The sequence below is a fragment of the Bombina bombina genome, chromosome 5 (genome assembly GCF_027579735.1).
Source record: "Bombina bombina isolate aBomBom1 chromosome 5, aBomBom1.pri, whole genome shotgun sequence".
Lineage (NCBI taxonomy): Eukaryota > Metazoa > Chordata > Amphibia > Anura > Bombinatoridae > Bombina > Bombina bombina.
This window is the reverse complement of record NC_069503.1, coordinates 559,292,572-559,317,135: the sequence shown is the minus strand read 5'-3', so window position 1 is coordinate 559,317,135 and position 24,564 is coordinate 559,292,572. Positions and strand designations below refer to the sequence as shown.

The window sequence follows — 24,564 nt, the reverse complement described above, 5'->3', positions numbered from 1 at the left end:
ATAAACCCTGGCATGAACATATACGATTTTTGCCATTTAATTTTTTTTAAAGACCATATCAGGATATTTATTCATTGAGATATCTATGTACATACGTACTGTATATACACTGATCTGTATGTGTATATATATATATATATATATATATATATATATGTATATCTAGAAAGTGGGGGAGAGAAAGAGTGTAGTAGTATTTTAATATATACATATACGTCACAAAAGTTTTTGTATAGCTAATTAGCACATCTAGCCAAGAATCCCCTCCTTTCGGGCCTGATCCGATATGCAGCGTCACCCGCAAAAGCCGGCGACGCCAAATTTTGCGCGGGTTTGGTATCACATATACGGCGTAACATAGAAGTTTTTTGGCCCATAGACAGGTATACCAAACCCGCGCAGTTTGGTATCCAATATACAGCGTAAGGACTTACGTGGCGAAAATGGAGAAATCTTACTCCATTTTCACCTCGCCACAAATTGCAGGCGTAGTAAGCCTTACGCTGAGTATTGGAGCACCGTAACTGCCTAAACTACCTGCAAAATAAAACCTAACGCATGCGCAATATCTATCTACCTGTCAACCGCAATCCCCCACCACAATCCCCAATAAAGTGCTTAACCCCTAAACCGCCGCTCCCGGACCCCGCCGCCACCTACATTAAATGTCTAACCCCCTAATGTGATCCCCCTACACCGCCGCCACCTACATTAAAATTATTAACCCCTAATGTCATCCCCCTACACCGCCGCCACCTATATTAAAATTATTACCCCCTAATGTGAGCCCCCTACCCCGACGCCACTTATTTTAACTACATTACCCCCTAATCTAATCTAATCCCCCTACACCGCCGCCACCTATATTAAATATATTAACCCCTAATCTAATCCCTCTACACCGCCGCCACCTATATTAAATGTATTAACCCCTAATCTAATCCCCCTACACCGCCGCCACCTATAATAAATGTATTACCCCTAAAATACTAAAATGTCCCTACCCTAACTAAATTACAAATAGCCAATAGAATAAGAGCTACTGTAATTCTATTGGCTGATTAGAATAGCCAATAGAATTACAGTAGCTCTTATTCTATTGGCTATTCAAATCAGCCAATAGAATTAAAGTAGCTCTCATCCGATTGGCTGATTTGAATTTGAAGGCTCATATCAGCCAATAGGTATTCAAGGGATGCCATTTTTAATCGCGTACCTTGAATTCCGATTCAGTGTACGGCGGCGATCGTCTGAAGAGGATCCTCCACGCTCCATGGCTCCGGTCTTCAGTTCCAGCGTCGCCGATCTTCAGTTAGACTTAGGTTTTTTTAAGGGGGGATAGGGTGGGTTTTAGAGTAGGTAAAAGAGCTGATTACTTTGGGGCAATAACCCACAAAAGGCCCTTTTAAGGGCTGGTAATAGAGCTGATTGCTTTTTGTAGTTTAGTTTAGGGTAGGGACATTTTTTTTATTTGGGAGGGCTTTGTTATTTTATTTGGGGGCTTAGATTAGGTGTAATTAGCTTAAAATTCTTGTAATTTTTTTTTATTTTTTGTAATTTAGTGTTTGTTTTTGTAATTTAGTTTAGTGTATTTAATTATATTTTAGTTTAAATAATTGTAGTTTAATTAATTTATTGATAGTGTAGGTGTATTTGTAACTTAGGTTAGGATTTATTTTACAGGTAAATTGGTAATTATTTTAACTAGGTAGCTATTAAATAGTTATTAACTATTTAATAGCTATTGCACCTAGTTAAAATAAATACCAAGTTACCTGTAAAATAAATATAAACCCTAAAATAGCTACAATGTAATTATTAGTTATATTGTAGCTATCTTAGGGTTTATTTTATAAGTGAGTATTTAGTTTTAAATAGGAATATTTTAGTTAATAATATTAATATTATTTAGATTTATTGCAATAATAATTAAGTTAGGGGTGTTAGGGTTAGATAGGGTTAATATAGTTAATATATATAATATAATAACTATATTAATTATTAACTATATTAATAATATATATAATATAATAACTATATTAACTATATTAACCCTAATATAATTAGGTTTAATATAGGTGGCGGCGGTGTAGGGGGATTAGATTAGGGGTCAATATATTTCATATAGGTGGCAGCGGTGTAGGGGGGTCAGATTACAGGTAAAAGAGCTGATTACTTTGGGGCAATGCCCCGCAAAAGGCCCTTTTAAGGGCTGGTAATAGAGCTGATTACTTTGGGGCAATGCCCCGCAAAAGGCCCTTTTCAGGGCTATTTGTAATTTAGTTTAGGGTAGGGACATTTTAGTATTTTTGGGGGTAATACATTTATTATAGGTGGCGGCGGTGTAGGGGGATTAGATTAGGGGTTAATAATTTTAATATAGGTGGCGGCGGTTTAGGGGGATTAGATTAGGGGGTAATGTAGTTAAAATAGGTGGCAGTGGGGTAGGGGGCTCACATTAGGGGTTAATATAGTTAAAATAGGTGGCGACAGTGTAGGGGGATCATATTAGGGGGTAATATAGTTAATGTAGGTGGCGGCGGGGTAGGGGGCTCACATTAGGGGTTAATATAGTTAATGTAGCTGGCGGCGGGGTCCGGGAGTGGCGGTTTAGGGGTTAATATATTTATTGTTAGGATTGAGAGGGAGGATTGTGGATAGAGGGGTATACATGTCGGGTTATTTTTGGTAGGCGTGTTAGACAGTAACGGCAGATTGTATACTTTAGTAAGTTTTTTTAAGCGGCGGCAGTTTCTAAAGTGTCACTGGCAACTCCAGAAATTTGTACTTACGCAGATTTCTGGACATCGCTAGTTTGTCAGACTTACGGCACTTTAGCAACTGCCGGCGCCGTATATGAGATAGCTCGCTGTGCAAGCTGAAACTACGGGCGGCGCAGGTTTCCATGCTTGCGCCGAAACCTGCGCCATATATCGGATCGCGCCCTTCTTTTCCCCAGAAGTATTTTATATACATTGTTACCTATGCACCAGAGAACAAAATCCTCTTCTGGACAACCGTTTTCAAACTCATTAGCTCTCATCAGCAGATATTATGTATCCACATTGTAAATAATACAATTTTATTTTATTTTTTTAAGAATTGGTAGCATAGGTTTTTTTTTTTTTAAAAAAAGGGCAAATGCAATACTGGAGCCTCTATCTTTTTTTTTTTGTCTAATGATTTCTCCGTATAGTAATAACAGTCTAAATAGAAGGTAAAATAGTGTATTTTATTAAATTGATAATAACAGTTGTAATCATTAAATATGGAATCCTTTCTCTGAAGCACTAACTGGAGTCTCATAAACTTATGAGAGGGATTGGTTAAGTGTATATGAATGTCTCAGGTATTTCTAAGGGTTTGAGATAGGTGTTAGCACAAGAGAGACATTGAAATGATAATTTATTCATTATTCTTATCATCTTGAAATACAGATTAAAAATAAATATGGAAAGTCAATTTTAACATACTTTATAAAAAAATGTTGTATCTGACAGACTAGAGACGTCCATTTGTTTAATTTGGCAGCAAACAAATGCCAAATATAACGGCTGTACAAATCTAAATATGGATTTGCACAGATCTTAGTGCACTTTTACAAAAAGAAATCAGGCTCCGAAAATTACAGAATGCCACTGCCGGCCGCCATATTTAGCATTTGTTTGCTGCCGAATTAGACGAATGCACAGCCCTATGAAAAATAAATGTATCATATTATTAACACGTGATTTCTTTTTACAGCATAATTATTCAAAATGGACACCTGCACTGAGAAAAAATAAATTAATAACTTGGCTGTGAAATAATAAAAAGAGATTGATTTAATTTTTTCATTGTAAATTGGTTAAACTATACAGATTTACACATTTTCCATTCATAAGAGTTGCATTAGCTATAAATATTTTCAATCTGTTTTGATAATAGATTGCATGACATTGGTTATACCTTTTCTCAAGTCATTGGTGTTTTTAAAGGGACATTCTAGTCCAAAATAAACTTTCATGATTCAGATAGAGAATGTAATTTTAAACAATTTTGCAATTTACTTTTATCACCAATTTTGCTTTGTTCTCTTGGTATTCTTAGTTGAAAGCTAAACCTAGGAGGTTCATATGCAAATTTCTAAGCCCTTGAAGGTTGCCTCTTCTCTCAGGGCATTTTAACAGTTTTTCACCACTAGAGGTTGTTAGTTCATGTGTGACATACAGATAACACTGTGCTCATGCACGTGGAGACCCAGTGAGCCAACAGTTTGCAGAGGCTTAGATACAAGGTAATCACAGAGTTAAAAAGTGTATTTATATAACTGTGTTGGTTATGCAAAACTAGGGAATGGGTAATAAAGGGATTATCTATCTTTTTAAACAATAACAAATCTGGTGTAGACTGTCCCTTTAAGTTAATTGGGCATGATACCCAAATATTGAAGCATTTGAAAGCGATGCAGCATAGCTGTAAAAAACTGACTAGAAAATATCACCTGAACATATCTATGTAAAAAAAGAAAATATTTTACCTCAAATTACCTAAATATTCACACCCCAATGTAAAAAGACTTTTGCCGATTGGACAGCAGCTGAAGTATAATTATTACCAGAGCACTTACTCTGGTGAGCTGAAGAAATTGTTAGGTAAAATATCTTCCTTTTTTTTGCACAGAGATGTTCAAGTGATTTTTACTGTTATGCTGCACCACTCTCAAGTGAATTAGCATATGAGTATTATGTCCCTTTAATTTACTATTTTAATTTCCTATGTATAATGGTTATTTTTGTTCTTATACTATTATTACCTTGCATGTTTAATTCAATAAAGTATTTTTAAGCTGCTGCTGACATGCATTAGGAATGTAGTTTTAAAATGATTTGATCTTAAGAAGAGAAATAAATCAATTGCTATCTTAGGTGATATACTTGCTGATACTGGTCTCTAGTTGTTAACCTCAATGGTTCAAAGAACAAATACAATTATTGAGGTTTGACCTCTTAGATGGCTGTGAGAACAAACGGAACACAGTAATAATGGTGCATTGAGTAAGTGCAAATGTGTTTTTAATGCTTTTCATTAGCTATCTTTAGTGTTAGGTTTATTGCTCTCAGAGTCAAATGTTTATATCTAACACTAAGTTCCTAAAGCTCCCCTTAAAGTGAATGTTAGTTTTGATGCAAAAGTGTCCGGTTTTTAAAAATTTGATTAAAAACAGGGGCACTTTAATTCATCAAAATTTACATTTCACTCGTTATGAAAAAATACTTACCTTTTAAACCTGACAGCTGCTCCAGCTTCCCCCGGTTGTCGCAAGCCATTCCTGACGTCAGAAATGATGGATGGGTCATCCTCCAATCACGGCTACCCCCTGGGGGAATCAGTGTCTGATTCAACACCGTGATTGGAGGAAGACAGATTCCTCATTTTAGACCCAGGAAGAGGCTTTACCACTGGCGGGGTAAGCTGGAGTGGCTGTCAAGATTAAAAGGTATTTTTTCACAACACGAGTGAAATGTAAATTTTGATGAATTAAAGTGCCTTAATTGAATTTTTAAAAACCGGACACTTTAGCATCAAAATTTACATTCATTTAAAGGAACAGTAATCAACTTGTAATTACAACTTTTTTCTGCAGTTTTCTAATAGATTTACATATCAGAGTCTGAATGCTACTAGAACAAATTAACATTTTGGGGTCAATCACAATTCTTTCAAAAAGTTTAATGATTTTGTAGCTACCTCAGATCATAATGTTTTCTAAAGGATTGTGATTAGACTCCCTTGCTTGCTGCAATTGTTTATCAAAGGTCAAACTCCACTCACCACTTGCCGGACTTGGAGGCCGCATGTTCACCATTCCCACCTTCTTTATGGATGTGAGACTTTTAAGGATATTTAGGGGCCTATTTAACAAAGGTCTTGCGGACCTATTCCGACAGTAAGGATCAGGTCCGCAAGACCTCGCTGAATGCGGAGAGCAATACGCTTTCCGTATTCAGCATTGCACCAGCAGCTCACAAGAGCCCCCTCACAAGAGCCCCCAATCGGCCGCCAGCAGGTGGTGTCAATCAACCCGATCGTACTCGATTGGGTTGAATTCCGGTGATTCCTGTCCGCATGCTCAGGCGGACAGGGTTATGGAGCAGCAGTCTTTAGACCGCAGCTTCATAACTGGTGTTTCTGGCGAGTCTGAAGACTCGCCTGAAACACGGGCCCACAAGCTCCGTTCGGAACTTGATAAATGGGCCCCATTGTGGATTGTCCTTTTTGTTGCGATGACAGGGCTTGCCACTGTATTTGTAATAACAAACACCTAATGTTTGGCTTCGGCAGAAATAATAAGATAACAAACTAGGGCTATGTATGTGGCAAAGCAAGGCTTGTGAATTCCGCCATGTGCACTTTCTGTTTTTTCAGTAAAACAAGGGAAAATAAATAATGAAAGCATATTGCACGGTTGCTTTAAAAGGCATAATTATGCATTTTGTATCACAATAATATTAAAAACATTTGCTGTCTTTTGTTCCTCTTAAAATTCTAGCTAACCCCCCTGCAAACTCTATCTGTCTATATCTTTTATATAATGATACAAAATACTCAGATAATGACGTCATACTATTAGACAATTAAGTTATTATACTTTTATACCAGTTTAGTATTGCACTCTGATTTTATAACACTGTGGGCTAGTCTACAAGTGGCGTGCTAATTAGCACTTTCGCTCATGCGTAAACACCACCAGTAGTAAACTTTTAACACACCCAGTTGAAAATAAAATGTTTACGTGTGAGCGAAAGCTAATTTGAGCACTTTTGATATCATGATTCCATTAACTTCTTCTCCACATGGACTTCAATGGAGCATACAAACAAAAAAAAGCTAACACTTATCGCTTGCGCGCTCTAACTCAACTCTGCGTTAGACCAACTGCTCAAATCTGAAGGTAGCTATGAATATTTTACGTTCCAATGCTTTTCACATTGAAGAAAATATTCTATTTATTTTAAATATATGTTTCCATATATATCTGATGTAGTTTTTGTAAAATATATATCTATATGAATAAAATCCAGAGTAAAGAGCACTCACCAGGTCTTAAACATATATAACAATCAATGCTTTATTATGCCATAAGGTGACGTTTCGGGGATTTTAACCCCATCCTCAGACCATAAAAAATATACATACCTTGCTTGTTAAATACCTAACACCAACTATCCACACCGCTGCACCTGAAGTCACCCGGCGTCCTGACCACACTCATGCGCATGCTCAGTCCGTCACCATGGCTACCTGACACGGCGTAGCTGAAACACACCATAAAAGTAACGAAGTGCAATACAATATGGAAAGTGACACTTCTAAAGTAACAACAGTAACAATATGACTATATATAGGTATATACAGACATATATAAGACTTCAGTCATTCTAACCTGACAAGCGCAAATTATTTTGTGCTTGAGTGGTCATGTTTACTTTCAACTTGTAATATAAGCACAAGTTAGCGGGGGTGAGATATTTCAACTTTGCGACCATGCTAATGTTTGCACACCACTTGTACTTTTTTCCCTTGCCATATGCTGTTTTTTGTATTTATGTATACTATATTTTTATTGATAATTTAATATTATATTTATGATATACATTACTCAGCTGAAATAATTGCTCTCCGTTTGGTACTACATAATGCACACATTTAATACATAGGTTTTATAACAAACAGATAAAACAATTTTATTTCTGGCACTAGTACAATAGTTGATAAATAATTCACTGTATTACCAACCTGATATTCCCATTTTTCATATTTATTTTTAATATAATTTCAACAGAGAAGCCAGATGGTAATTAAATCAAGTTTTAGCAATTTCACTAAATCCATACAATTGCCCATGAGGTACAACAGTTTACCTCAAAACTATTTGCTTTATAACAAGTTATAAATCCACAACAGGGAGTTTAAAGGTAAGGCCTAAAAATGTTTTGCAGATTTGATGTATTTAATATCAGCCCTCAGTGTGCTGTATACGATCTTATATGACAATGTGCAAAGTGTCTTAATGTTCATCAAAAATACTAGAACTTGTAATAGGTTTAATTATTCATAGTGTAGCAATTATTCTGTGAATATAAAGGCTCTCATCCTACAAAAAATACCAAGAAAGACCGTTTTCTTGTTTCCTAGTATTGGGTCTGATGTACAATGAATCTTTTGGCTGCAAATTGCATTAGTTATAAATGAAAGTCCTATTGATTTTTTTGCAACTGGCTTTGTGCTGTGTATACTCAACAAAGATGTTTGTTTGTTTGTTTGTTTGTTTTTAATGAAAACTAATCAGCTCTGAATTTGAACAACTCCTTTACAAGTTAGTTACACTGGGCTGTATTAAAGCTCAAGTTAAAGGGACAGTGTACTCAGATGTGCACACAACTGTGTTGAATACAGACTGCAAAAATAATAAGTTATACACATAATGATAAAAGAATAACATTTTAAAAAATTGTCTAGAATTTCACCGTTTACAGTTCCATGAAGCAAGGCAGGGAAACGGTTTTAAGTGGGCAAAAAAGTAGACAGTGCAGACTTGCCCCTCAGCCAATCAGATTTGATTTACACAAATTAGTTCACATGGCAATCACTCTAGTTTGTATACACAAAACCCCCAACATTTTATATCGAAATTGATGTTTTAACATTTTTTTACTGCTCTTTTATATGCCCCTCCCCCAACAAAATTGTTTTATTGTTTATGAGGTCCACTTACTTATTATTTATTATATTATGTTTGTGAGGTCCACTTACTTATTACTTATTATATTATATTTGTGAGGTCCACTTATTACTTATTATATTATGTTTGTGAGGTCCACTTACTTATTATATTATGTGTATGAGGTCCACTTACTTATTACTTATTATATTATGTGTATGAGGTCCACTTACTTATTACTTATTATATTATGTGTAGGAGGTCCACTTACTTATTACTTATTATATTATGTGTAGGAGGTCCACTTACTTATTACTTATTATATTATGTGTAGGAGGTCCACTTACTTATTATATTATGTGAATGAGGTCCACTTAATTATTACTTATTATATTATATTTATGAGGTCCACTTACTTACTACTTATTATATTATATTTATGAGGTCCACTTAATTATTACTTATTATATTATATTTATGAGGTCCACTTACTTATTACTTATTATATTATGTTTATGAGGTCCAGTTACTTATTACTTATTATATTATGTTTATGAGGTCCACTTACTTATTACTTATTATATTATGTTTATGAGGTCCACTTACTTATTACTTATTATATTATGTTTATGACGTCCACTTACTTATTACTTATTATATTATGTTTATGACGTCCACTTACTTATTATATTATGTGTATGAGGTCCACTTACTTATTACTTATTATATTATATTTATGACGTCCACTTACTTATTATATTATATTTATGAGGTCCACTTAATTATTACTTATTATATTATATTTATGACGTCCACTTACTTATTATATTATGTGTATGAGGTCCACTTACTTATTACTTATTATATTATATTTATGACGTCCACTTACTTATTATATTATGTGTATGAGGTCCACTTACTTATTACTTATTATATTATATTTATGACGTCCACTTACTTATTATATTATGTGTATGAGGTCCACTTACTTATTACTTATTATATTATATTTATGACGTCCACTTACTTATTATATTATGTGTATGAGGTCCACTTACTTATTACTTATTATATTATATTTATGACGTCCACTTACTTATTATATTATGTGTATGAGGTCCACTTACTTATTACTTATTATATTATGTTTATGACGTCCACTTACTTATTATATTATGTGTATGAGGTCCACTTACTTATTACTTATTATATTATGTTTATGAGGTCCACTTACTTATTACTTATTATATTATGTTTATGAGGTCCACTTACTTATTACTTATTATATTATGTTTATGACGTCCACTTACTTATTACTTACTATATTATGTGTAGGAGGTCCACTTACTTATTATATTATGTGTATGAGGTCCACTTACTTATTACTTATTATATTATATTTATGAGGTCCACTTACTTATTATATTATATTTATGAGGTCCACTTAATTATTACTTATTATATTATATTTATGAGGTCCACTTACTTATTACTTATTATATTATGTTTATAAGGTCCACTTACTTATTACTTATTATATTATGTTTATGAGGTCCACTTACTTATTACTTATTATATTATGTTTATGAGGTCCACTTACTTATTACTTATTATATTATGTTTATGACGTCCACTTACTTATTACTTATTATATTATGTTTATGACGTCCATTTACTTATTATATTATGTGTATGAGGTTCACTTACTTATTACTTATTATATTATATTTATGAGGTCCACTTACTTATTATATTATGTGTATGAGGTCCACTTACTTATTACTTATTATATTATATTTATGACGTCCACTTACTTATTATATTATGTGTATGAGGTCCACTTACTTATTAATTATTATATTATGTTTATGACGTCCACTTACTTATTACTTATTATATTATATTTATGACGTCCACTTACTTATTATATTATGTGTATGAGGTCCACTTACTTATTACTTATTATATTATATTTATGAGGTCCACTTACTTATTATATTATGTGTATGAGGTCCACTTACTTATTACTTATTATATTATATTTATGACGTCCACTTACTTATTATATTATGTGTATGAGGTCCACTTACTTATTACTTATTATATTATGTTTATGATGTCCACTTACTTATTATATTATGTGTATGAGGTCCACTTACTTATTACTTATTATATTATATTTATGAGGTCCACTTACTTATTACTTATTATATTATATTTATGAGGTCCACTTACTTATTACTTATTATATTATATTTATGAGGTCCACTTACTTATTATATTATGTTTATGAGGTCCAGTTACTTATTACTTATTATATTATGTTTATGAGGTCCACTTACTTATTAATTATTATATTATGTTTATGAGGTCCACTTACTTATTACTTATTATATTATGTTTATGACGTCCACTTACTTATTACTTATTATATTATGTTTATGACGTCCACTTACTTATTACTTATTATATTATGTTTATGACGTCTACTTACTTATTACTTATTATATTATGTTTATGACGTCCACTTACTTATTACTTATTATATTATGTGTATGAGGTCCACTTACTTATTACTTATTATATTATATTTATGACGTCCACTTACTTATTATATTATGTGTATGAGGTCCACTTACTTATTACTTATTATATTATATTTATGACGTCCACTTACTTATTATATTACAGGGAGTGCAGAATTATTAGGCAAGTTGTATTTTTGAGGATTAATTTTATTATTGAACAACAACCATGTTCTCAATGAACCCAAAAAACTCATTAATATCAAAGCTGAATAGTTTTGGAAGTAGTTTTTAGTTTGTTTTTAGTTATAGCTATTTTAGGGGGATATCTGTGTGTGCAGGTGACTATTACTGTGCATAATTATTAGGCAACTTAACAAAAAACAAATATATACCCATTTCAATTATTTATTTTTACCAGTGAAACCAATATAACATCTCAACATTCACAAATATACATTTCTGACATTCAAAAACAAAACAAAAACAAATCAGTGACCAATATAGCCACCTTTCTTTGCAAGGACACTCAAAAGCCTGCCATCCATGGATTCTGTCAGTGTTTTGATCTGTTCACCATCAACATTGCGTGCAGCAGCAACCACAGCCTCCCAGACAATGTTCAGAGAGGTGTACTGTTTTCCCTCCTTGTAAATCTCACATTTGATGATGGACCACAGGTTCTCAATGGGGTTCAGATCAGGTGAACAAGGAGGCAATGTCATTAGATTTTCTTCTTTTATACCCTTTCTTGCCAGCTATGCTGTGGAGTACTTGGACGCGTGTGATGGAGCATTGTCCTGCATGAAAATCATGTTTTTCTTGAAGGATGCAGACTTCTTCCTGTACCACTGCTTGAAGAAGGTGTCTTCCAGAAACTGGCAGTAGGACTGGGAGTTGAGCTTGACTCCATCCTCAACCCGAAAAGGCCCCACAAGCTCATCTTTGATGATACCAGCCCAAACCAGTACTCCACCTCCACCTTGCTGGCGTCTGAGTCGGACTGGAGCTCTCTGCCCTTTACCAATCCAGCCACGGGCCCATCCATCTGGCCCATCAAGACTCACTCTCATTTCATCAGTCCATAAAACCTTAGAAAAATCAGTCTTGAGATATTTCTTGGCCCAGTCTTGACGTTTCAGCTTGTGTGTCTTGTTCAGTGGTGGTCGTCTTTCAGCCTTTCTTACCTTGGCCATGTCTCTGAGTATTGCACACCTTGTGCTTTTGGGCACTCCAGTGATGTTGCAGCTCTGAAATATGGCCAAACTGGTGGCAAGTGGCATCTTGGCAGCTGCACGCTTGACTTTTCTCAGTTCATGGGCAGTTATTTTGCTCCTTGGTTTTTCCACACGCTTCTTGCGACCCTGTTGACTATTTTGAATGAAACGCTTGATTGTTCGATGATCACGCTTCAGAAGCTTTGCAATTTTAAGAGTGCTGCATCCCTCTGCAAGATATCTCACTATTTTTTACTTTTCTGAGCCTGTCAAGTCCTTCTTTTGACCCATTTTGCCAAAGGAAAGGAAGTTGCCTAATAATTATGCACACCTGATATAGGGTGTTGATGTCATTTGACCACACCCCTTCTCATTACAGAGATGCACATCACCTAATATGCTTAATTGGTAGTAGGCTTTCGAGCCTATACAGCTTGGAGTAAGACAACATGCATAAAGAGGATAATGGGGTCAAAATACTAATTTGCCTAATAATTCTGCACTCCCTGTATGTGTATGAGGTCCACTTACTTATTACTTATTATATTATATTTATGACGTCCACTTACTTATTATATTATGTGTATGAGGTCCACTTACTTATTACTTATTATATTATGTTTATGACGTCCACTTACTTATTATATTATGTGTATGAGGTCCACTTACTTATTACTTATCATATTATATTTATGAGGTCCACTTACTTATTACTTATTATATTATGTTTATGAGGTCCACTTACTTATTACTTATTATATTATGTTTATGACGTCCACTTACTTTTTTAATTGTTTTTCGGACCCGAAATTCTATTGTTTTTTTATCTCTCTGAAAAAAGGTCTTAATATAAGAATCTTGTTCTCAGTGATAACAATCCATTTTCTTTATTCTTTGCACCAGATTTCAGACCCTAAAGTACTAAAGGAACTTGATAAAATGTAAAACTGGCCTTTTCAATGTATTCCAAAACAGTTTGATTTCAAACGGCTATGTACAATACACGCTGAAACAGCCAATAACAATTACATTTTGGATGGACATATGAATATATGCTTTAGATTCATTAAATACCTCTTTGTCAGTATTGTATAGTTCGTTATTAATGGCCAAGCATATAATTGACATACATATATACAATAGCCATGGATATATATAATGGAGATTTGCATGAAATACGGCCACATCTTTTTACACCTATTTTCTTCCAGCAAGCATGTTTTTGTGAATGAGATATTAATGTTTGATGTTCCTTCTTATTTGTTGAGATTGAGATCTATTGAGATCTGATGTACAGGTTTTTGTGAATTCAGAAATCCAGTAATTAAGATTTTAATATATACTGTTTTTGATATAAAGAATCCTGTGTTGCACTTTACAGTAATAGAAATATTATGAAGTTTTTTGTTAAAAAATAATCTACACTAACAAATTGTTATCATTATTTTTTTTTTAAACTGATTTGGAAAACAAAATTAAGTTTTTTTTTTATTATTATTCCATTATTCAGCAAAGGCAAATCCTGTTCAGTAAACTTCTGACAAGATTTTAACAGCTATATTATATTAATGGGGGGCGGGTGAACCTTGAAACCTTACAATTTCACAATTTACAGTGTAAGAATAGTTAAAATGCTGTTAGAGAAGATATAAGTTGTGGCTATATTCTTCTATGGGAAAATAAATTTCTGCATTGTTTTTACTAATTGAAGTTACAAATCTCCCATAAGTAGAAAATTCTGCACAATCATTGATTGAAAAAAATAAATAAATAAAATAAAAATACCTACTTTAACAGTAATTATAATAAAAAACATGCATGGTCAGTATGTCCATCATACCACTATTCAACTTATTTTAAAATTTGTATCAACTATCACAATAGTTTTGAAATATAAGAGATTCATTTCAAACAATCTATAAAAATATCAATCCAGACAACTCGAACCGGTGAATTGCCTTTGTATTTGACTTTTTTTTTTTTTAAATGACACATTTCTCTCCTGTTAACATGATCTTATAACAACACATTAACAACGTTGAGATTGTGATCACTTAAAAGAAAATTCACATTTTGAAAGCTTCATCTCTGGGGCAAATATATGAGAACGATTGTGATTGGCCCCATAACTTTCTAATATGATTTAAATTATACCATTGGCTAAATGTAGCCTTAGTATTAGTTCCTTACTTAGACACACAGAGATAAAATTATTTGTGATACACAAAACTACAGTAAGTATAGAACAAAAGCTTTTAGTGGCTTCGGATAGCAATGTCATTATTGAACAGAAAGTTAACTGCACCTCTGGAAGGTAAATGCTATGATGCTAACCGAGGTAAACATATTGTGTACACGTTAATGTTCTTTGGTTGTGCATGAACAGCTAGTGCTTTGATTTTTATTTAGACCTGCTATTAGGTAGATAATGAGTTATTGATGTTTCTTATGCTGTAGAAGAAAAAAAGGAACAATTTCAGTTGATTTAAACATAGTATCTGTGTTTTAAAATATCTAACTGAATGAACTATTATAAAATATTTTATATAGATATATAAATTGCTCCTAAAGTTGAAGAAAAATAATACAGTTTGTTATTAAATCCTTATTTTTTGTTTAATTATATTATTATGATTTTTATTTTTAATGCTTAAACTTTGTTTTTATTTCTTACAGTTCAGCAGAGGAGCAGTTTCGTTGGCAAACACAAGGTAAAATATATTCTAGACGTTATTGTATTACTGTTTAATGGGGCGCTATGTTAGATTTCCCTTACTTGCAGAACTGTTTAAATATTAGAAATTTATTTTACAGCAAAGAAACTTATGCTTTAGCCAGGATAAGTGCTAAAAACCTATGTACACTCAAACAAATACTGAAACCTGAATCTACTCAGAGACAAATGTTGACCAGTTAAGAAAATAGAACTCTGTGTGTTGCATTTGGGGAGACATATAGGGGCCGCATTATCAAGCTCCGAATGAAGCTTGATGCCCCTGTTTCCGCACAAGCCTTCGGGCTGCTCCCTAACTTGTCAGCCTGCTCTGAAGCTGTGGACATCAATACGCCCGATCCTATATGATCGGCTGCTTGACACCCCCTGCTAGCGGCCACGAATCTGCAGGGGGCGGCATTGCACAAGCAGTTCACAAGAACTGCTTGTGCAATGATAAATGCCGACAGGATATGCTGTCGTCATTTATCGATGCGCGGTGGACATGATACGCTACATTGTATCATGTCCGTCCGCACTTTAATAAATCGGCCCCCTAGTGTGTGATGGAGAAGTGGGGGTCAGACTGAAAAACAGTGAATGAGTTGCACATATTCTTTAGGTCTTAAAGAGACATTCTCATGTAACAATGACATAATGTACAATGTTTAAAGATCTATTTTTGCTATATGGCTACTGCAATACAGATGGCAGAGATGGTTATTGGTGGCTAGAAGCAACTAGTGAAGACCTACCATGAAGTGTAAGGGGTAAAAAAAATATTTGCACCAGGCACAAAATAAGTATAATAAAATAAACATGTTACGGTTGCCTCCAGGCTGGCTGGAAGTTGGACCGTAGAAAAGGATGCTCCTAGCGCTCACCAAAGGAGCAGCAGCACCGTAGACACTCTAACTACTGCGTAGACACCATAAGTAATGCAGTCTCTATGAACCACCGCTGCTGGGCTGGTATCTCGCCGTCTGCTCTGCGCCCTGGACCTACGACCAGGCTCCAGTAGGTGAACCTCTTCCTTCTGTAGCAATCCCTGTAGCTAAGGGAGTATGAAGAGCATAGCAATCCCTGTAGTGATATAGCTGTCCCCTACAAACATGAGTCAAATCTGCAAGTTAGAGGGTCAGAATAGGTCTGATGTGCTGGAGCACACAGCCTGCTTTTTATTGAGGTTACATGCAAATAGGACACTCTCAGGGGGAGGCATAAAATCCCCCATCACACATTTGATATTAGATAGAGAGACACTCCCTTTGACAGGCCACAACATTACTTCAGCAGATAACAAGTTACACACAATAAAACAATGCAGTCCACCTTATCACTAGCAGTCTGAGTAGACAATGGTAAGGTTTATCACTAAACCTAATTAGAGCTGATCCCAGCAAACTTGTATTTAGAATTGAACAAAATTAACTCTTAATGGCACACAATGAAACTGAACCAAGTGGGAGAAAGCCAGGGACAAGTCATTTCACAGGTCTGGGGACATAGTCTTAAAGGGGCATTGTTCACCAAAGTCACAATATGTCCCCAGATGGTTCTTAAAGGGCCATACACACCCAATAAAAGTTAATATGCTCTCAGGGGCACAATCTTCCAGGGGACATAGTCATGAGGAAGGAGGCTGGCAAATAGGCTTCTCCAAAATCCAGGGAAGCAGGGCAATTTTCCATTTAAAGGGCCAGTTACAAATAGCAGTTTGTAACAAAACATAAACACAAAAGACGAAGCCCAAATAGTGTAGATTCTTTAGAGTATATAGTTGTCCAAAAATAAAACAGAATACTCACAAATTCATAATGCACTGTACAACACCAGCATCCTGAACCTTTAGGAGCCTTTTAGTAAGCTCTAAGCCCAGAGTGTTGATTTTTTTTTTATTTCCTCTGGTCACCAGAACGACATAGGAATGCCACTTCTGTAAGAAATTTCCAGTTATTGGGGTAAATAACAGAAATTAATCTCTCTGCAGGGTGCCAGTGTTCTGTCAAAATTTGCTCAATAGTCGAGATTTGCTACTTCAATGTGCGCATGAGCCTCATTAAGGTAGCAAATCTCAACGAGAGAGCAAATTTCAACAAAACACGAGCACCCTGCAGAGAGATTTATTTCTGTTATGCACACCAATAACTGGAGATTTCTTACAGAAGTGGCATTCCTATGTCGTTCTGGTGACCAGCAGTAGACAGCAAAGAGGACCAGAGGAAATTAAAAAATAGCTTTCCATGCCTTAATAATAATGTTTTTTTATAACTATAGTGCTATTAATTTTAAGAGCTTTTATAAATAAAATGTTACATTTTTGGGAAACCAATATGTTATGTAATCTTTAAATATTACAATAACGTGGAAAATGTATTTGTTTTTATAGGTAAATTCACTTGTATGTATTTGTATGTAATGTATAAATAAGGCAGGTATGAACTAATACATATTATTATAATTTTGTAATAATGATAATAATAATTTGTTGCTGTATGTACTGTAGATATCATAAAAAAGGAACATTTATTTACCTGGTATTGAAAGGAACATTGTACTGTAAAATGTTCTCCTTTTTAATGTGTTCCCAATAAATCAATTTAACTTGCTGGAATGTTTTACAATTTTTTTTTTAACTTGCTCTTTTATCTTTATTTGGTCATTCAAAATAGTAAATTTTGCCTATTAAAACACCATCTATACTGAAATCTAAAGGCTTTTGTATTCTGTAAAGAAAAGCTATGTAAACAAGAATCAGCAGCCCAGAGTGGTGAAAGTGACATATACTAAAATTTTCATTTTTAATTGCTCTCTCTAAGGTCCTGATGATCAAAGATTCTCCTGCTTGGAGAGAAATTGTAGTGCAAACTTCACAGGGGCTGAACTCACTAAATGCTCAAAAAAATATATGTATATTTCTCTGTATCTTTTACAACTTACATTGCACTTTGTATTTTCTCTATTGTAAAAAAAAACACAGCTTCCGAAAGTGGGAGGGATAGCAGAGTTCCCTGGGCTAAACAGGAAAGTTCCCAGGGTATGTCTGAAGCTCTTTCACAAGTTTTGGGAAATGATGTAAACATTTTAAACAACCTGGTCTCACTGATTTTCTTTGCCAGCTGTATACAGGGGAAGTTTGCTCAAAATTCACAATGCACTTATTAAACTGACAGAAAAGTAATATATATTAAACTATAGGTGAAAGCAAGTTAAATTGTAGTGAGAACATTTCAGTATAATTTGTAATTGATGCAAACTGAGCATTTATATCAGCCCCAGATGTTCTCCAATTTCTCTCTAAACCAGAGAATATTTGCTTATCGGGCATATAGAAAGTAATGAAGCTCTTTGGTAAACTGAAGCTTTACATTGTTCAGTTTTATTTTAAATAGATGAAATACAAAGTGCAATCTAATTTGTAAAAGATACACATGAATATACAAAGTATGAGAAACTGTGAAAGGATATTCAGAATTTATAAATCACAATTCTAAATACACTGCTGTATACAAAATAAAATACAAAATAGAAAGTGCAAAGTTTAAATGTAAATAAAACTTAATTTAATGGGGCCCATTTATCAAGCTCCGAACGGAGCTTGTGGGCCTGTGTTTCTGGCGAGTCTTCAGACTCGATAGAAACAGCAGTTATGAAGCAGCGGACCGCTGCTCCATAACCCTGTCCGCCTGCTCTGATTAGGCGGACAGGAATCGCCGGAATTAAACCCGATCAAGTACAATCGGGTTGATTGACACCTCCCTGCGATTGGCCGCGAGTCAGCAGAGGGCGGCGTTGCACCAGCAGCACTTCTGAGCTGCTGGTGCAATGTTAAATGCGGAGAGCATATTGCTCTCCGCATTCAGCGAGGTCTTGCGGACCTGATCCGCACTGTCGGATCAGGTCCGCAAGACCTTTTGATAAATAGGCCCCAAAGTGTAAAGCAGTATAAAATACAAAGAAAAACATGTTAAAGGGACAGTCTAGTCATAGTTAAACTTTTATGATTCAGAAAGGGCATGCAATTTTAAACAACTTCCCAATTCACTTTTATCATCAAATTTGCTGTGTTCTCTTTGTATTCTTAGTTGAAAGCTAAACCTAGGTAGAGGTAGGCTGATATGCTAATTTCTAAGCCCTTGAAGGCTTCCACTAATCTCAATGCATTTGACAGTTTTTCACAGGGTGTTAGTCCATGTGTGTCATATAGATAACATTGTGCTCACACCCGTAGAGTTACTTATGAGAGGGCACTGTTTGGCTACAATGCAAGTCTGTCAAAAGAACTGAAATAAGGGGGCAGTCTGCAGAGGCTTAGATACAAGGTAATCACAGAGGTAAAAAGTATATTAATATAACCGTGTTTGTTATGCAAAACTGGTGAATGGGTAATAAAGGGAATACCTATCTTTTTAAACAACAAAAATTCTGGAGTAGACTGTCCCTTTAATGCAACAGAACTGTAATGTTGTGCTATGTTTTATTTCACTGGGCTTGTCTCTCCTTCACATACGCAAAATTATTTTACTCCACAGTGCTAGAAGATCATTGAAAACACATAAAGGGTTATCAGTTTTATATTACAATGATATGTGCAGAAGAATGCAACTAGAGTTGCATAAAGGACAGATTTGCAAACTCCAAACAGATATTGTTGAAAAGGTAGAGTATCAAAAAAGAAAAGAAAAAATATATAATTACCAACATTCATACAATATAATGCCAATATAATATGTATATGCTCGCCCATCACATGCTGCCAGTTTATGTTCATGTTAGATATTCAATTTATTTGTAGACCAATTACTGCCATAAGTTCCCCCTGTTGCAATGATATATACCCAATGAGACAATCACAACACCATTGTGATAAAATTTAGTTTACAATTCAAGCAAAATGTAAACATGATCATCCAATCCGGATAAGATTTACAATACGAACACTCTGCCAACCAACGTCAGTCATTGACGTCATCAGGCTAAATTGTATTGGCTAACTAAGCCTCAATGGTAAATCGAGCCACGTATCACATCTCAGTTAACAACCAATCAGGATCCAATGATAGCCTTAAGGCAGGTTTACCACGGCAATAATAACCGCCAACTCTGGCCGGCGTGTACCCCTCCTAGGAAGCATTATGTGTAACGCGCGTCAGGGGCACTCTCATAAGGTCATAGTACCTCATCTTTTATCCTCTTACTCAGTCTGTTTACATGTAGTAATTCCCTGATTTAGAATAAAACTAGTCAGTGTAACTGTAATACAAGCCCCCGCTATAGAAGAGCTTTTTTTTGCGAGTTTAGTGATAGTTCAACTATTACGTCCAGGACATACTTTAGAAGCTTTATTGTATGCTATTAGGAGACTTAATATATCATATATAGTTGTCATCACTAATGGCAGATTACTATTATCAGTAACTTAATGTATCAATAGTCATATTTGCTTTCTATAGCGGTAGCATTGTTGCGAGATTGCAGCATTACGCACATTATGATAGGCTGTTAACCATACCACTTAGTATGATAGATAAGAGGCAATACTTTATAACAAGTTGATACCAATATTGTAACCCACAGCAGCTGTATTGTATATCATTACTCTGACTTATCACTGTGACCATTATAATAACCACATGAACTCTGAGTTTAAGCAATTTTTAATCGTGTGTGTGTGTGTTTACAGTCTGGCTGGACTTTACTTTTTCTTCATGCATAATAAAGTTATCTTGTATAAATGTTGGTAATTATATATTTTTTCTTTTCATTTTTTGATACTTTACCTTTTCAACAATATCTGTTTGGAGTCTGTCCTTCATGCAACTCTAGTTGCATTCTTCTGTACATAAACTTGTATATTATTGCCTTATACTCCAAAAATTCTAAGGTTTGCAAATATATGAATAAATATTAAACCATTTGAATTTGTTTGACTAATTTAAAGGTAACGCTATCCCTCATTTCTCCTTAATTTAAATTACAATCGGCTAGATTTCGAGTGTTGCGTTAGGCTTAAAAAGCAGCGTTGGCCGGTCCCAACGCTGCTTTTTAACGCCCGCTGGTATTACGAGTCTTGAAATGACAGGCTCACCGCTCACTTTTTTGGCCAGACTCGGAAATACCGCAAATCCACTTACGTCAATTGCGTATCCTATATTTTCAATGGGACTTGCATAGCGCCGGTATTACGAGTCTGACAAAAAGTGAGCGGTAGACCCTCTCCTGTCAAGTCTGGTACCGCATTTTAAAGTCAGTAGTTAAGAGTTTTACACTACAACGCCGTAGCATAAAACTCTTAACTAAAGTGCTAAAAAGTACACTAACACCCATAAGCTACCTATTAACCCCTAAACCGAGGCCCCCCCACATCGCAAACACTAAAATACATTTTTTAACCCCTAATCTGCCGAACTGAGCATCGCCGCCACTATAATAAATATATTAACCCCTAAACTGCCACACTCCCGCATCGCACACATTAGTTAAATATTATTAACCCTTAATCTGCTGGCCCTAACATCGCCGCCACCTACCTACATTTATTAACCCCTAATCTTCCGCCCCCAACGTCGCCGCCACTATATTAAAGTTATTAACCCCTAAATCTAAATCTAACCCTTATAATTAAAATAAATCTAAATAAAATTACTACAATTAACTAAATTATTCCTATTTAAAACTAAATACTTACCTATAAAATAAATACTAATAGTTACATTGTAGCTAGCTTAGGGTTTATTATAAATAAATTACAGAAAATAATAAAATTACAAGATTTTTAAACGAATTACACCTAATCTAATCCCCCTAACAAAATAATAAAGCCCCCCAAGATAAAAAAGCCCTACCCTACACTAAATTACAAATAGCCCTTAAAAGGGCATTTTGCAGGGCATTGCCCCAAATTAATCAGCTCTTTTACCTGTAAAAAAAAGTACAAATCCCCCCAACATTAAAAAAACATTAAAACCCACCACCCACACCCACCACCCACACAACCAACCCTACTCTAAAACCCACCCAACCCCCTTAAAAAAACCTAACACTAACCCCCTGAAGATCACCCTACATTGAGACGTCTTCACCCAACCGGGCCAAAGTCCTCAATGAATCCGGGAGAAGTGTTCATACAACCGGGCAGAAGTGGTCCTCCAGACGGGCAGAAGTCTTCATCCAGATGGCATCTTCTATCTTCATCCATCCGGCGCGGAGCGGGTCTATCTTCAAGACATCCGACGTGGAGCATCCTCTTCAAACGACGGCCAATGACCTAATGAAGGTTTCTTTAAGTGACATCATCCAAGATGGCGTCCCTTCAATTCCGATTGGCTGATAGAATTCTATCAGCCAATCGGAATTAAGGTAGAAAAAATCCTATTGGCTAATGCAATCAGGAAATAGGATTGAACTTCAATCCTATTGGCTGATCCAATCATCCAATAGGATTGAGCTGGCATTCTATTGGCTGTTCCAATCAGCCAATAGAATGCCAGTTCAATCCTATTGGATGATTGCATCAGCCAATAGGATTTTTTCTTTCTTAATTCTGATTGGCTGATAGAATTCTATCAGCCAATTGGAATTGTAGGGACTCCATCTTGGATGACGTCATTTAAAGGAACCTTCATTCAGTCGTCGGCCGTCATTTGAAGAGGATGCTCCGCGTTGGATGTCTTGAAGATGGACCCGCTCCGCGCCGGATGGATGAAGATAGAAGATGCTGTCTGGATGAAAACTTCTGCCCATCTGGAGGACCACTTCTGCCCGGTTGGGTGAAGACTTCTCACGGTAGGGTGATCTTCAAGGGGTTAGTGTTAGGTTTTTTTAAGGAGGGATTGGGTGGGTTTTAGAGTAGGGCTGGTTGTGTGGGTGGTGGGTTTTAATGTTGGGGGATTGTACTTTTTTTTTAACAAGTGAAAGAGCTGATTACTTTGGGGCAATGCCCCACAAAAGGCCCTTTTAAGGGCTATTTGTAATTTAGTGTAGGCAAGGGCTTTTTTTATTTTGGGGGGCTTTTTTATTTTGTTAGGGGGATTAAATTTGGTGTAATTAGTTTAAAAATCTTGTAATTATTTTATTATTTTCTGTAATTTAGTGTTTTTTTTCTTTCGTACTTTAGATAATTTTATTTAATTGTAATTAATTGTATTTAGTTTAGGAAATTAATTTAATTATAGTGTATTGTTAGGTGTAATTGTAACTTAGGTAAGTTTCATTTTACAGGTACATTTGTCTTTATTTTAACTAGGTAGTTATTAAATAGTTAATAACTATTTAATAACTATTGTACCTAGTTAAAATAAATAGAAAGTTCCCTGTAAAATAAAAATAATCCCTAAGCTAACTACAATGTAACTATTAGTTATATTGTAGTTAGCTTAGGGTTTATTTTATAGGTAAGTATTTAGTTTTAAATAGGAATAATTTAGTTAATTGTAGTAATTTAATTTACATTTATTTAAATTATATTTAAGTTGGGGGGGTTAGGGTTAGACTTAGGTTTAGGGGTTAATAACTTTATTATAGTGGGCGGCAGATTAGGGGTTAATAAATGTAATTAGGTGGCGGGGACATTGGGGCAACAGATTAGGGGTTAATAAATATAATGCAGGTGTCGGCGATGTTGGGGGCAGCAGAGTAGGGGTTGATAAGTATAATGTAGGTGGCGACAGTGTCCGGAGCGGCAGATTAGGGGTTAATAATATAATGCAGGTGTCGGCGATGTCGGGGGCGGCAGATTAGGGGTTAATAAGTGTAAGATTAGGGGTGTTTAGACTCGGGGTTCATGTTAGGGTGTTAGGTGTAGACATAAATGTATTTTCCCCATTGGAATCAATGGGGCTGCGTTAGGAGCTATACGCTGCTTTTTTGCAGGTTTTTTTCCAGCCGGCTCTCCCCCATTGATTCCTATGGGGAAATCGTGCACGCGCACGTTTTACAAGCTCACCGCTAACGTAAGCAGCGCTGGTATTGAGGTGAGATGTCGAGCAAAATTTTGCTCTTCTCTCACTTTTTTTGCGGCTAACGCCGGGTTTATAAAAACCCGTAATACCAGTGCATAAACTGCTCGTTAGTACTGCACCCCTGTTAACGCACAACTCATAATCTAGGTGAATGTGTCTTTAAAATAAAAGCAAAGTCCACATAAAAAAAACTAATCAGCTTTTTGATGCCTGTAAAAATATACACTGTGTGGCCACTTTATTATTTACAGCCCTGCTGTGCACATAAATGGTACGTTGCACATCATGTGGCCACAGTTTTGGTATAAATACAACAGAACAACCTTCCAACTATCAGTTAAGTGTACAAACGCAGAAAGAATAGGGAAGAGCAGTGATCTAATGGACTTTGAACATGTCATGATTGTAGGTGCAAGATGTGCTGGACGAAGCGTATCTGAAATGG

At 35.2% G+C, this 24,564-nt stretch overlaps 1 protein-coding gene across 1 annotated transcript in view; it reads left to right on the top strand.

The window, feature by feature from the left end:
* The window catches only part of CTNND2 (catenin delta 2), a 1,648,910-nt gene that overhangs the window by 668,280 nt on the left and 956,066 nt on the right, over positions 1-24,564 (top strand). Inside the window, exon 3 of the mRNA XM_053714511.1 lies at positions 15,123-15,157. Coding sequence (XP_053570486.1) covers positions 15,123-15,157 — 35 coding nt within the window. The remainder of the gene's footprint in view (positions 1-15,122; positions 15,158-24,564) is intronic.